Source organism: Ovis canadensis, chromosome 3, assembly GCF_042477335.2.
Source record: "Ovis canadensis isolate MfBH-ARS-UI-01 breed Bighorn chromosome 3, ARS-UI_OviCan_v2, whole genome shotgun sequence".
NCBI classification, from domain to species: domain Eukaryota; kingdom Metazoa; phylum Chordata; class Mammalia; order Artiodactyla; family Bovidae; genus Ovis; species Ovis canadensis.
The window spans coordinates 175684842-175700954 of NC_091247.1; the positions used below are offsets into that span (position 1 = coordinate 175684842).

Consider the following 16113-nt stretch of genomic DNA (forward strand, 5'->3'; position numbering starts at 1 on the left):
TCCCAGATAAATTAGAGAGTATCTAGTCTGAAAGCATATATCTTAGACATTTGTAAGTCCAAATGAGTGTAAAAATGGTAATTATTGAGGAAAGACATCTAAAGAAAAGCTATGAAAAAATGTCTACAAAGGGAATCTTTTGTGCTTGTTAAAATTCGCTTTCTCTGTCTCTCCCTCTCTTTCTTAATCATCTGCCCACCCTCCCCAACACTCTATGTATTTATTTACCTTTCAGGGGATTTTTTTGAAGGCCACCATAACGAAGGTAATACATTCTCAAATAGAAAAGTTTGGATGGGATCAAAAATGAATCTCATTGAACACTCCCACTTACCTGCCACAGATGAATTTTCTCTTTCTGACAATTTATTTGGTAAGTTGTCAAGTTCATTCGAATATTAGTAAAAAAACAAACTGCAATTTGGACATACAAAAGGAAAAAAAACCTAACTGATAAGTCCAGAGAGGGTCCAGAAAATATTTTTGTTCTGAGTACTCCATAGACATTAGCGACTCTGCAAGATTAGAGATAGATCAGACCTTGGATTCACTGAACCTAATAGTCTTCTTTTTTATAGATGAGAACTGCAAGAGTCAGAGAGTTTTGTGACTTGTCCAAGGCCATGAGGCTAGATAATTAACAGAGCTGGGAGTAGAAATACATTCCTGTCTAGGGCTAATTCTAATATTATTATAGCATGTACTAAAGTATGAAATCATGATTCTATGGTTTAATATTATACCTATTAAAGGCTGGGGTTACTTAGATTATAGCTCTGTGCTACGTTTCCTTTCCACCCTTCTTCCGGTGCTGGGGGAGATATGGCACAGTGTCAGGATTAGTCATTTAAACTGGATTGAGCACAAATTGTACTACGTTGTTTTCAGTAGATCTGTAACTAGATGATACCATAAAATGATCTATTGCTCCACTTTATGCATTTATTAAAAAAACACCTCATTATAAAGAGTTTGAATTGAGAACATCAGCAAAATGTTGGCAGGGGCAATATTTCGAGTGGGGCAGAGCAGCTTTCTGCCACTCTTAAAATAGTTCCCTTCTGCTTTGCATCTCTGCTGGGAGACTTAGATGCTCCCAGGTTTTTACACTATATTAAAATATGAACCATGATCGATGATGATAGTGAGAATGCAAGCACTTGAAATTACACAAAATTCAATGTGTTAAGAATCTATCCCCTATTTGGTTGCAGAAATCCCTGAAAGATATTAATCAATAGCTTATACTATTACCTACTAGTCATTAGCATTAGAGTGCAGTGGTTTATCAGGTCATTTCCAAGGAGGGGTCATTATTATCTCTTTACATGTCTACCTGCCCCCATTCAGTTTAAGAGCATTTAAGGGCAGAGACTATATTTTATTAATCCTCAGTTCAGTTCAGTCACTCAGTCGTGTCCAACTCTTTGTGACCCCATGAACTGCAGCATACCAGGCCTCCCTGTCCATCACCAATTCCCGGAGTTCACTCAAACTCATGTCCATCGAGTCGGTGATGCCATCCAGCCATCTCATCCTCTGTCGTCCCCTTTTCCATCTGCCCCTAATCCCTCCCAGCATCAGAGTCTTTTCCAATGAGTCAACTCTTCACATGAGGTGGCCAAAGTACTGGAGTTTCAGCTTTAGCATCATTCCTCCTAAAGAACACCCCAGGACTGATCCAAGAATCAAACAATAAATAATAGTAGGGAAGGAGAAAAGAGGTTTAAGGGGAAAAGATGTTCATCAGTAACTCTCAGAGAACTAAAGGCAGCAGTAATTATCTATGAAATGCCAGTTCTCAGATATAGTTGCTACATCTTATTCCTTCCAGCTGGCTTTTCTTTGTCCTATGGATACAGTCAAGGGCAGTGGGACATAGACTTCCATGTTCCAGCCTACCCTTCTATGGGTCCTTACAAATATAATGTATAGATATCTTGATAGTATTTTATCTACTCATCAGATGATTAGGACTGTAGGTGCAGATCATAGACTAAGGAAAGTTGCACTTGAGATGATTTTTTTCACATATAGACTCCATTTCCTGCTCTGAAATTTTATGACTGCATGTTAAGATCTCCAAATCTAAACTCTGATGTCATCATTATTAAACAAATCCATCCAGCTTTAATTTTGTATATACATCAAGAGGAAACTGTTAAGATTTTTCTTACAAACTAGTCCACTTTAAGCAAGCTCATCAGATTGAAAGCTGACCTCAGTGGTGGTGAGGTGAAAAAGAGGTAAGTAGATAGAGAAAAAGTTGTGAAGGAGCTGTCAAGTTAGAAACATCTGAAAATGATTTCTACAGAAGCGTTGTGGTTCATGCTTTCTCTCAGTGGTGCTCTTTCCTCATCTCTCCTTTGCAGAACCACATCCGTATCCAGTTTCCTAACACTTTTTGTAATGTTTCTTAGAATACATAGCACAAAATGCATAAGCTGCAATGCATGGCTGTTATTCTGAGTTGGAGAAGTTTCCTTCAGTCTTCTCTATTAAGTTCTAGAGCAGGGTCTAAGGTTGTTGTTGTTGTTTTTTTTCTCTCCCACATACCTTTTCCTTGGGGCCTCTGTCTCTCTCTCTGTTCAACATACCTAACCAAAGTCTGCCAAAGGGGAGGATGAAGAGCATTTTGTTATAATTCCTGCCCATCTTCTTTCATGTCTTGATGACACTGATGGATTCTCTGGACCTCCCACTCTGAGCCTGGGGTACAGAGCACCAGGGAAAAGACTGTGGCTCATGGATGAGTAGCCCACAATACCTAAGTCATCACCTGTAGATCTTGAGATGCGCCCAAAATTCAGAAGTTTAACTCATAGGCTCAACTAACTGGAGAGCTGGACTCTTCCTATGGTCTAACTGTGCCCTGAAAACCAGCCATCATGTTGTTATAACAAGAGCAACTGAAGTTTATGGTATTGCATATGGGTGGCTATAATTTCTTCCATCTAGACACTGAACACTGACCATGTGCTGGATGTTGGAATAAAGCAGGAAATAAGACAGGCAAGATCCTAGTGGAGAGTAAACTCTCAAGAAACCGGCAAAGGAATAAATAAATGAAATAATATCAGGTAGTGCTGAGTGCTATGGAAACAACAAAACAGGGTGATGTCATAGCAACTGGAAGAAGGCAGCTGCTCTAACTTGTGTGGTCAGGGAAGACCTCTGAGGAGTTGACAACCGAGCTAAAAGAGACAGTCTTAATCTGAAGACGTATCCTGGGTAAAGGAAATGCAAATGCAAAGGTCTAAAGTCTAGAATGACTTGTAAGGGCTTTGTCTTCTCATTTTTGTTGAGGAAAGTTGAAAGAGTCTAGAGAACTGGCTCTGGATATTTCCATTAATCAACATTGGTAAAGAGATTATTAGGCTGGGAATTCTAGGACACCTAGAACTAGCATTCAAGTCCACAAATCTCTACAGTCGTCATGTCAGGAAGTGGCAACTTGGACTCAGTGGTACTCACCTGACATATGATGTGACTTTTCAGGTGGTCCTGGGCATGGTTCACCTTCCTGCAGGTCACCCAAAAGGCCATAATTAAATCCCAAGGCATTGACATTTAATTTAAGACATTGAGAAGGTGACATAAATGTTACTCAACAAATACTGATGAGCACTCACTAATGGACAGTGGATACACTAATGACCTCATGAATGAGGCCTTTCAGCTGCTTCCAGAGACGACTGTGGGCCCCTCTAGAAGGCTTTGCCTAAGGAGAAGGGGAAGCCTTTCCGTCCATATAAATGGTTACCCTGAAAAGCAGAGCCTGAAGCAAGGATTATGTGCAGACTTTATGTGAGAGATGATCCTAGGGAGCAGGAGCCAAGGACTGGGGTGATAATACAGGGAAGGAGGAAAAACCAAGATGAGATGAATTATAGAGATCACTGCTGTGGGCAAGGGGAGCTTGGTTGCACTGGGAGAAGCAGAGAGAATTGTCCACCGAGGCACCAGGCACTGGAGAAGTTATTAACTGACCTCTGGCTCCCCTTGGTTGAGGGTCACTCCAGGGACATTAACGTCCCTGCACTTCTGGGCCGTGCTTTTGGTACTCCCAGTAGAATCAAGCCGTGTGGTCTCCTGTGGCCTTGGAGAAGCTCTGGGAAAAAAGCAGAGATGTGCAGCCTGCTCTTGAAATGACAGGGTGCAAGCGTGAAGTGAGTCTGAGCTTGTGCATGATCCCCTGCTACAGCTACAACTGAAATGAGAGGTGGACAAAGGATGTACCCCATCACCAGAGGGACTGCCACCCAGTGCTAATGGGATCCCCCAGCTACCGATCAGTCAGAATACTCAAAGGAAAGCTCAGGTGGGGTGGGGGAGTGGTGTTCTATCGTTCACTTTTCTTAGGTTGGACCTTGTAGAAAAGAAGGAAAGAAAGAATTACAGAGATGGGTCTGGAATCACCTTGTAAGATCCTTCAACTCATTCTGTGGCCAGGCCTGCCTCACAAATCCACATGGGGACCTAGCTCACTGGTCCCCAATCCATACACAGGACTCAGGATGGAAGGACATGGTGACCTAAAAAAGACAAGTTTCCTTTCCTCTGAGAGATCCCGAAAGCCAGGAAACTTGGTCAAAGATTAATTTGATTGGGTTAAGAAAGACTTCTCTGATGAATGAAGAAGGCAGAGTCTTATGCAATTAGTACATAATAAAAGGTAATAATGACAAAGTCCACAGCTTCTCATGGTGTGACATAATGAATAGGGTAGAATGTGACATGTCAATTAAAATCTGTCTTCTTTTAGCAAATTGTGGTTTGAGAACTAAAGAAAAAAAATAACAGAATTTGAAAGACTCAGAAAACAGAAAACCATTCTTAGCACAGAATAAGCAAGAAAAGGTACAATCTTTTTTTATTGGAGTGTAATTGCTTTACAATGTTGTGTTAATTTCTGCAGTACAACAAAGTGAGTCAGCGGCATACATATATCCCCTCCCTCTTGGACCACCTTCTAACCCACTCTCCACCTCACCCCCTCTAGATGATCACAGAGCACTGAGCTGAGCTCTCAGTGTTATATATATGGCAGATTCCAAAATAGCTATCTATTTTGCACATCGTCGTGGTGAAGTCGCTCAGTCATGTCTGACTCTTCATGATCCCATTGACTGTAGCCCACCAGGCTCCTCCATCCACGGAATTTTCTAGGCAAGAGTACTGGAGTGGGGTCCATTTGCACATGGTAGTATCTATATGTCAGTGCTGCTCTCCCAATTCATCCTACCCTGTCCTTCCCCAGCCTGTGTCCACGTGTCCGTTTTGTATATCTGCCTCTCTATTCCTATCCCTGCAAATAGATTAATCAGTACAGTTATCCTAGAATTCCATGTCTATGTGCTAATATACAAGATTTGTTTTTCTCTTTCTGACTTCACTCTGTATGGCAGACTCTAGGTTCATCCACATCACTGCAAATCTCATGTCCCCATACCAACTGTTTCAAGTACGATGAATCCAGTTCCTTTAGCTCGGTGTTACTGGGAAAAGTTCAATGAATGTGAGTGGAAGTAAGTGATGAAATTGAAAGAAATAAAGTTGCAGAGGCAGTTGAAACTCTGAACTTCAGTTTTCTCCCCTGTAAATTGGGGTTAATAATAACACTTCGCTGTTTGTTGGAGGATTGAATGACTGTGTGGGAAAGTGTCCTGTACATCTGAAGGCATCATAAAGCAGTATAGCTCCTCCAGGGTTTGAAACATAGTTGTTATTATTTAAACCGTTGGAATGATAAGCACCACTCTACTTATTAAATGGAGGAAATTCTGTTGATCTTAACATTGTTGAGTGCTAAGAATTTTCAAGGAGCCAACAGAAACCAACAGTATCAAGCTAAATTTCTTGGTGTTCTAAGGGAAAAAAAAACCATGTTCTAACTCATGTTGGCATTACAGCTATGGAATCTACATTTTTGTGTTACCTTTATTATTGTTTCTGACAGTGTTTCCAAAGCCCCATTATGAATGAGGTCCAGCAAGTCACAGGAGGTCAGATCCTAAATACTCCTATCCACTTATACTTCATTTCCCTTAGCTACTTCTCATTATATTATGCTTTTCTCAGCTGTTGATGTTCATTTTCTCTGTATAGCTTTATTTTTATTGAAATCTGGTTCTTGCCTATGTCTTTTGCTTAAATTAAAAGAAACTTTCAGATGTTGCAGAACCAGCCAGATGGTTTTGAAATACAATTAAAGGTCTTGAGATGCAATGTTGTATAATATTTCTGACATTTGATTTCAAGTCTTTTTCCATCTCACTGAGTTTAACACAAGTCAATGTAGTTCTGACCTGGTGGGTGAATCAAAGCTGAAAGTTTCCAGAAGATGGAAAGATACCATTGTCTCAGACAAAATGGAGCTTTGCTTTAGCCTTATTTAAATATTTTGTTACTACCTTTTATTACCTATATCTCTTTTACAGACTGGAGCAGTCTCTAGGATTTTTATTAATTCACTGTGTCTTTGGCTCTTGCTCTCCCAGGACTCTCAGATCTGGTGCTGTTGTTATAAGGTTAAGAAATGGGAGATGGAAAATAAATATCAGTAGAACCTTTCCCTATTACAAAATAAATTACTGCTTCTTTCAGATAGGGCATGCATCGTTTGGAAGAGGTATGCAGTGAGGTACCAGCTGACCAGCTAGTTGGTGAATCCACTACCATCCAGGGCCTGGCTCTCAACCTTGCAGGCTAAGAAACAGGTCTCAGGGACTCTCAGGATAACCAAACTGAGAAAGGTTGACTATGAAATCAGACTGCAAATTTATACATTTACAGTGGTTAAAAAAGAAAAATGTGATCATAACCGCTGCCATTTCTTGAGCCCTTTCTACATATCAGGCATCATGTGAAGTGTATTTCAGCAGTGGATTCTGCATTCAGTCCCATCTATGCCAGTCCCATATCACTGGCATGAGGTCATAGGCAGATTACTTAACTTTGTGCGAGTTACTTATCTCATTTAAAGAATTCTCAGAGGAATGCCTGGCACATTGTAAATACTCTATTTTCCATTAGTGTTAATTCTCATTACACTTTTATAGGGTAGATACCATTACTATTCCCCTTTTGATGATGAGAAAATAGAGATCTAAGGATGTTAAATAATCTGCTAAGATTCCATAGATAGTGAGTAGGCAACCAAAATATAGTCCAGACCAGGAAATCAGAATTGGATGAGTAAGGATTCAGGCTAAGAGAACGTTCCTGTTCACCTTCTCAGTGGAGAAGGTCTTTCCGGTAAGACTGTATCACTCAAATCTGTTGGTCAAGACTCTTCCCAAGGATAGTTCTCTGAAAATCATTGCTAGAGTTTGCTCTGGAACTTCCCTTTTTTATGGCATCATAGCTTATGCCCCCATTTGGCACAACTGGCATATCATTCACATTGCTCCCAAGTACCATCTGCAACAGTGCTATCCAGTAGAACTTTCTGTGGTGATAAAAAATATAGTAGGTTTACTTTGTCTAATGCAGTAACCACTAACCACCTGTGGCTACCGATCACTTAAAATGGGACTAGTGTAACTGAGAAATTAATTCTAACTTAATTTAATTTAATTTAAACCCCAGGAGTTGGTGATGGACAGGGAGGCCTGGCGTGCTGCAGTCCATGGGGTCACAAAGAGTCAGACACGACTAAGCAACTGAACCGAATTTAAATTTAAGTAGCCGTATATAGGCAGTGACTACTGTTTCAAACAGCACAGACCCTTAGGGGAAAAATGTATTTTGAGAATTGAAAACAGCTTTACGAATGGTGATTCTTGGTTGAGAAATGCAAACTGAAATACAACCAGGAACCATAACTCTTTCCTGGCAATGAGGGCAGGTGTGCTTTAGCTTTTCTACCACAAGGGTTAGAGCCTTAGCTTCATCCCTTAATAGCTGGCTAACTTAAGACAAATCACATAACTTCACTGAATTGCCTTTCCAAGTCTGCAAAACAAGGTAAAAGATAGTGGGCATCAGAAATAATACCTTCCTCAAGACGTGCAAGTAAGAATCAGGTGAGATAATGTGTGTGTGTGTGTGTGTGTGTGTGCACGCACGCACGCTTAGTCACTCAGTCATGTTGGACTCTTTGCAACCCCATAAACTGTAGCCTGCCAGTCACCTCTGTCAATGGGGATTCTCCAGGCAAGAATACTGGAGTGGGTTGCCATGCCCTCCTCCAGGGGATATTCCCAGCCCAGAGATCAAAACCAGGTCTCCCGCATTGCAGGCAGATTCTTTACCATCTAAGCCATCAGTGAAGCCCAATGCATAGAAAGCCACTTTGTAAACCTGTAAAGGTTGTAGAAATAGCTTAGCAGGGATTATTATGTTTATATAGATCATGTTTGCCTTTTAAAACTGCTTTCATATTTATTATGTCATTTTATCTTCACAACAGGTCCATAAGGGAAGTAGGGCAGGAATTATTATCTATGTTTTTACCATCTGTTGATATGTCTGGTTGCATTATCCCTGAGCTGAACCCCAGAACTACTGAGTCCTATTCTAAAGCCCTCCCTTCCAAAAAATAACCTGCAATCACAAGCTTGGTATCCACAGGTTATGCCACAGAAACTATTCTTATTCAGGAAGCAAACCAACCTACAATGTGAGTCCAAGGCTGAATAATTAAAATATCAATATAATGATGATGGGTAGCCACCCAGTGTGCTAAGCATTTGATAAACATTATTTTATTGAGTCCTCATAACAACTCTCTGAGGTTGTGTGATTATCAGTCCCATTCTGCAGACGAGGAAATTGAGGCAGTAGTTTGTCTGTGATCCAGAGAGCTAGTGAATGCCAAGGAAGCCTGCAGGTATTAGTTTGCTAAGGCTGGTGCAATAAAATACCACATATTGGGTGACTTAAATGACAGATGTATTGTTGTACCAGTTTGGAGGCTAGAAGTTCAAAATCAAGCCTGAGTTGGCTCTTTCTGAAGGCTGAAATGGGTGGATCTGTTTCTGGCCTCTTCTTAGCTTGTAGATGATGTTTCCCCGTGTCTTTTGCACCACCTTTTCTTTGAGCTTCTGTGTCTGAAATACAGATTTCCCATTTGCATAAGAACACCAGTCATACAGGATTAGGAACCAGTCTAATGACCTCATTTTAACTTGGTTACCTCTGTAAAGACCCTATCTCCAAACCGTGTTGCATGCTGAGGAGCTGGGAGTTAGAACTTCCACATACTAACTGTGGGGAGGGAACACAGTTCTACCCATAACACTGCGTATAAGCCTGGATTAATTGGCCTCACACCGTTCAGTATTATGCTTTCATGTTTCCTGACATTATAAAATTATACCATTCTGTACCCTTTTGAGAGGAACAAATGCCAAAATATAGAATATGGCTCTAGACCCTCAAATCTACTTTTCGAGCCACTGAACCAAAATCTATCCTCTGAAAATTCCTAAATTGGAATGTGCTCCCCCAAAATGTTTATCTAAGAGGCTGGTTTCCAGCTTACTAGGCAATTTGGCATTGAGGACTTTTCTCATAAACATTTACAAATATTCTGCTCAGTAATGAAGTTAATCAGTAAACCGTACAACCTCTGGCCTCTGTTACTCCTCACCTAGTCTCATTTTCAGTTGCTGTGAGTAAGCTAAGAATGGTAATGCAGTTTCAGGAGTTAGAAAATCCAGTTCAAATCAGTCCTTGTCACAGCCACACATCTTCAGGATTCACCATGGAAGTGATGAGCATGAAGCCCGCTAAAGGTAAGACAATGTTCACAGCTGCTTGCGGTGGAGCTTCTGCCAGTGGGCTGAGGAAACGTGGGGGACTTTTGCTTGAGATTTCAGCAACAGATCTCCATCAAAGATGGCTCAGTCAGAACCAGGGGGCTGGGGTGAAAAGCTGGCTGGGGTGATTTTTGTAGGGCTCGAGGTAGGTGAGTATCTCACAGAGATTAAATCTAAGTGTGTTTTCCCTACAATTCTTCACTGGATATTGTGTCAAAGTAGCACAGTTCTTCCAGTTTAAACACTAGGCAGCTAAAGTATTAATGCCCTCAGACACTTGAAAAAACATTTTAAAGTACATTGTTTAATGCAATGTTTTAAAATGGCAAGTCTTAGATCCTAGTGGGTCATGACATCTATTTTGTGACTTGTGACCAGCATTAAAAATTTAGAACTGAATAAGTACAGTAGAAATATCAGAGTGCAGTCAGGGGTAAGGATACATGTTATTTCATGGAAATTTTGTTTCAGATTATTTATACATATGTATAAGTGTGTATAAGGATCATGATATAAGATTTATTTCAAACTGTGGGTTATGGTGAGAAAAATAAAAAGAGATCCAAAAAATGTATTGAAATTGTTTCACAACAGGTTTTTCCCAAAAGTCAATGGAAAATCAGATGAGTAAAGAGTTCAGCATTAAGCCTAGTATGTTTGTTTTCTCTGAACTAAAATACAGATTATAATCAAAATATAGATAGTATAAAGAATATTGTCTGTTTTCATATTTTTTCAAAATAGAAGCTTACCTTTCGAATTTCCAGCTAGAGAAACTCGTCATTTTTACAATAATTGTAATTTTGAATATATTTCTGATTGTAAACTTCACAGCATGTTATTTTAGTTAAATGTTTTATTTTAAAATGACTGAGACTGTATTTAGTAATGGAAAGTAGATAGAAAGCTGGAGAAGCAAATTCCCCATCATTTCAATTTAATAAACATTTATTAAAGAGTTAAACTGTGTCAGGCACTCTATAAGGTGCCACAAATGAAGGAAAAAAGGGAATATAATATATAGTAATTGCAAGGAGATCCAACCAGTCCATCCTAAAGGAGTTCAGTCCTTAGTTTTCATTGGAAGGACTGATGCTGAGGCTGAAACTCCAATACTTTGGCCACCTCATGTGAAGAGTTGACTCATTGGAAAAGACTCTGATGCTGGGAGGGATTGGGGGCAGGAGGAGAAGGGAACGACAGAGGATGAGATGGCTGGATGGCATCACCGACTGATGCACGTGAGTTTGGGCGAACTCTGGGAGTTGGTGATGGACAGGGAGGCCTGGCGTGCTGTGATTCATGGGGTCGCAGAGAGTCGGACACGACTGAGCAACTGAACTGAACTGAATCTAATGTATTCCCCTAAAGTCCACAGACTAACCGCAACAATAGCTAAAATGTATTGAATGTTTATGCTTAGTCAGGGCAGTTTAGATTCTTTTTCTCAGGTTATCTTTAACCTTTCACCTAGGTACTATATTTTGTTTCAATTACTATATTGTCCTATCCTTTTTAAAATCAATTTTTATTGGCATATAGTTGTTTTACAATGCTGTATTCGTTTCTGCTGTATAGCAAAGTGAATCAGCTACACGTACACGTATTTCTCTTTTTTTTGGATTTCCTTCCCGTTTCGGTCACTGCACAGCGTTGAGTGGAGTTCACTGTGCTACACATAGGCTCTCACTAGTTAATCTATTTTATACATAGTAGTGTATTGTGTTAGCCCAGCTTTATAAGAAAGGAACAGAAGCTTAAAGAAGTTCAGTGTGTTTCCCAAGTTCATACTTCCAGCATGTTGCAGGTAAACTGAATCCAGATTTGTCTGCATGGCCGGATGCTTGTAATGCGTATGTCCCACCACCCTAAATGATATAGCATGAAACACGAGCCTGTAAACCAACAGCAGCAATGGTACATGCTTCTGAGTGTGCAGTACCAGCGTGTGCAGAGGGGAAGAGAGATTAATTCTACCTGGGGAAACTGGATCAGGCGTCACAGAGCAGGCGATGGGTTGACAAACTTGGTGGGAAGAGGCACCAACATCACAAAGGCCTGGCACCAGGACTGGCAAACGATTTCACAAACCAAGTCGTATCATCTACTTGAGGAACCATGGGTTAGGGAATAAGAAAGGACAAGAAGGCAGTTTTCCCATTCATGAAACATTTCAACAAACATTCATGAAACATTTACCAGCGTCAGCATTGTGCCAGGGAGAAAAACTGGATATAATCTGAACACTTTATTGGTCTCATCAGCAATTAACTACAGGTTCAAGAAAAAGCGCCATCCTCCTCACATGAACCTGATTCTCCCATCTGGGTACCCAGTGGTTCTGGTCACAAACTCCTTAGAGCTGTGCTGTTGGATATGGCATCATTAGCTACATGTGGCTATTTTAAATTTTAATTATTTAAAGTTACAGAAAATGAAAAATTCATTTCCTTATTATCACTAGCCATGTTTCAAATGTTCACTATTCCACATGGTTAGCCGCTAACACATTGAAAGCTATAGAGGGCTTCCATCTCAGAAATTTCCCTTTGGTCTAGTCCTTTAGAGAAACTATTAAATGCTACTAAATGACTCTCTACCCAGAAAATTTTTCTTCCTTTTGCAGGAGGTCTCAGACTATCCTGGAGTCCATTCAAGTGTTCCCATTTAAGAACTCTTCCCTAAACTCCCACAGAAAATTTCCTATTATAAAGAAATCCAAATTCTCCTATTTCTTGATAACCTGATTCTTAAGAAATCATTCATAAATTGTATTAAAGCAAAAATAAATTTACCTTTTCAGAAAGTACACTCTAAAGTTGACCTACCTTTGCCCTCTCCACATCTTATGCTCTGTCAGAAAATTCTGTATTCATTTACTTGGTTTTATCCCAGCCCTTGACATACCTTTACCCCTCTCCACCCCCAGCACACAAACAAGAGAAAGTCTGGGGCCTCTTTTCTGTCTTGTTCACTGTTTTATTCTCAGAACCTAGTTCTGTGTTTAGCAAATTGTAAGATATATATATATATATATATATACCTTATTTAAAAGATAGATAATATATCAAAACAGATTAATGTGTATTAATATTTACTAATTAACTATCAATTAACTGTATTAGAATCAAGATTTTTCTGGGTTCTTTAGGAAACAAACATGCCTTTTTATGGTGTTTAACTTGTCAAAACTTTTTCTCAGAAACTGTATCTTATACTCAAAACTACCTTATGAGATAGGAAGGCTGGTTGTTAGTAGCCTCATTTTACAGAAGAAAACAGAAAAATGTCAGGCAGTTGTTTAAGATCTTATAGTCAGTTCATGGAAGCTCTTGTTCTACTCTTTTGGAGCATGGTGTTCATGCTGGATTTTTTTCTTTTAATTGTAAGTTGCCTGCATATTTATTGTCTCTACTCTGTGGGGATTTGGTGGGAACACTATGAAATACTAGAAGTGGATGTGCTTTCAGAATAAAGGTGTTATTTAATAATACTGTGTGTACTGATATCATAATCTCACCCTGTTTATTAATTTCATGTAATAGAATTGATGTCTTTGTGAAAGCTTTCTGTTTAATTTGAAATGATTCGAGAGATTGATATGATACTGATAACATGATTTGACTTGAGTTGGAACTCCATGGTCTCTTGATTTGTAAAAGACTTCTTGAAAGAATGCTCAGAGATCTTGGAATTTTAAAGAGAAAATGACTATACATTTCTTTATATTCTAGAGAATCAACATTCTGTCTTTAATTGATTATGTGACTTCAGGCAAGTTGCTAAACTTCACTGGACCTGTAGATGAAGAGAATCTGGGGCTGGGGGTGGAATGGGGAGTTGAGTAGGGGTAAGATGGGTTGGAGGATAAATCTAGGTGAAACTAATGATTTTAATGCTTTTCACTATTTTCAGTTGTATTCACTCCAGGAATTTTAATCATATTTAGCTACTAAATGATCCAAATTTTGCATATGTTTTATCTTTTTTCTGTAATAATTCCATATTTTTATATTCTTCCATTTTGTGGTCGTAAGACAAAGCACCATTGCCAAAACTGTTTGACTGTCAGATATACTGACTCAGTGCTGATTTTATATAGATAAGTTGGGCATGAAAGAAACAAAATTGTTTCCACACAGATACTGTATACTTTGTGTTCCATTAATCATTTCCTGGATCAATGCAGAAAGCTTTTTTGTTTCAACTAATATTTAACATACATATTTTCCACTTTGTCACTATAGAAAGGCTGTTAATTGTAATGCCCATAAACTGTTGGTCATAAACTTATAGAAGTTTTTGATATAAAGAAGAACTATAATATCATGAAGCATGGAGTCTTCTCTTTACAGATAAGGGAGGCCTAGGCAGTGTAGGTAAGTACCATATAACTAGGTTCAGAACCAAGACTCCCAGAACCCAGGGTCAGGGAATACTTCCCAAGAGAAGCTATACTTAATGGGAAATTTAAAGATAAGTGGAGAATAGTGAGATGATGTTCTTGGAGGTGGGTAGCTGTGTGGAGGAAGGTTCCAGGCTCAGCAAGCAGCATGTGGGAGAGGTTTTGATTCTGGAAGGAGCAAGGCACATTCAAGGAATACGGAAGTCAGAACATTGGGAAATGGTTGGGAAAGAAAGAAACAGTAGGATCATGCATAGTCTTGCAGGCCTAGTTATAGGTTACCTGCAAATGGGGGCACTGAAGGGACTAGTAAACTCAAGTATAAAAGAAGGAAGAGGAAATCTTTACCATCATTCTTTAAAGCATCACACGTTTGAAGTCATCCCAGAGAATCCCAGGGATGGGGGAGCCTGCTGGGCTGCCGTCGATGGGGTCACACAGAGTCGGACATGACTGAAGCGACTTAGCAGCAGCAGCAGCAGCAGCAGAGAGGAACAATTCAGCACATGGGCTTTGAAGTCAGACTCAAAGTTTAAATCTCAGCTACTTAGGTGTGTAGGAGTAAAGTTGCCTAACTACTCTCAACCTTGGAATACTCAATTATAAGTGAGGATAATACTATTATCCACTTCGTAGGATTTCACGAGACAGAAATGACAAAAGACAGCATTTGTATGTTTACCTGTTATCTTTTTTACTATGAATTGTTGAATTTTTTCCAACTTTCCTTTTTGTTTTTCTTTTAAGCATCCTTGTATGTTTTCCTTTTTTTCCATGTTGAATATTTTCTTATTGATATGCAAAAGCTCTTTACATATTAGTGATATGAGTGTTTTGTCTGTCCTCTATATTGCAAATATCCTTCTGAGCTTTTAATTTTGTTGTTTAATCTTTTAATAGTATTTTTACTGTAAAAAGCTAATTTTTATGTTAAAATGTTAATGTAAATATTTAAATATTTCAGTCTTTCCTTAGAGCCTGTACTCCTAACCATATGCTAAGCTGCCTCTTGTTTATAGAATGATGATATCAATTCCAGTTTTGTTGTCACTTTTTTTTCAGGTGTACTAACAGAACAAGTGGCAGGTCCTCTGGGACAGAATCTAGAAGTGGAACCGTACTCACAATACAACAACGTTCAGTTCCCCCAGGTTCAACCACAGATTTCCCCTTCTTCCTATTATTCCAGTGTGGGCTTCTATCCCCAGCAACCTGAAGAGTGGTACTCTCCTGGAATATATGAACTCAGGCGAATGCCTGCTGAGACTCTCTATCAGGGAGAGACTGAGGCAGTGGAGATTCCCATAACAAAGAAGGCCCGACTGGGAGCATCAGCAGGAAGAATCAAAGGGGATGAGCTCTGTGTTGTTTGTGGAGACAGAGCATCTGGATATCACTATAACGCCCTGACCTGTGAGGGATGCAAAGGTAAACGTCTTTTGGTTGGCAGTTTTCTCCTTATTAAGGTTTTTCTATATTTGTTGTTGAAATCCCTCAAACTGCATTCTTTTCTTTTCCCAAATAACTTCCCATTTCTCTTCTTCTGCTTCTCCCTCTTCTTATCTCCTCACCTTCACTGGGATGTCATAGGTTTCTAGGGAGATCTTATTAGAGTATTTAGCTTGGATATAACTAACATTTTCCCTATTCACAACCTCACATATAGTTAGAAGGAATTATGATTGTGGGTTTTGTTCGTTTTTATTGTCTTTTTAAGAAAGAGACATTGCTGAACTCCTCTGTCTTAAAATTAAGGTCAAGGAGAATAAGGATTTATTCAGTAAATATTTAAAAATACATTTTCGTGTACTCTAATTGAGAAAGAGACAGAGGAAGGCAAACAGAAGGAAACAAAAAGGAATAGCTGATATTCAACAAATATTTCACTTAGCAGGGACATAGAAGTGCTGTAGGGGAATCAATAAAATTGCAATCCATATAGGA

At 39.3% G+C, this 16113-nt stretch overlaps 1 protein-coding gene across 4 annotated transcripts in view; it reads left to right on the plus strand.

Annotated features, from left to right (window-relative positions):
- NR1H4 (nuclear receptor subfamily 1 group H member 4) overlaps positions 1-16113 on the plus strand; it is an 80588-nt gene that overhangs the window by 18022 nt on the left and 46453 nt on the right. For 2 of the 4 annotated variants that reach the window (XM_069581057.1, XM_069581056.1), the window contains exons 3-4: positions 236-373; positions 15232-15597. In XM_069581057.1, coding sequence (XP_069437158.1) covers positions 295-373; positions 15232-15597 — 445 coding nt within the window. In that variant the 5' untranslated portion in view covers positions 236-294. Of the gene's footprint in view, positions 1-235; positions 374-9570; positions 9741-15231; positions 15598-16113 lie in introns of those variants that run through there. The other 2 variants (XM_069581055.1, XM_069581054.1) reach the window with 2 other exon arrangements.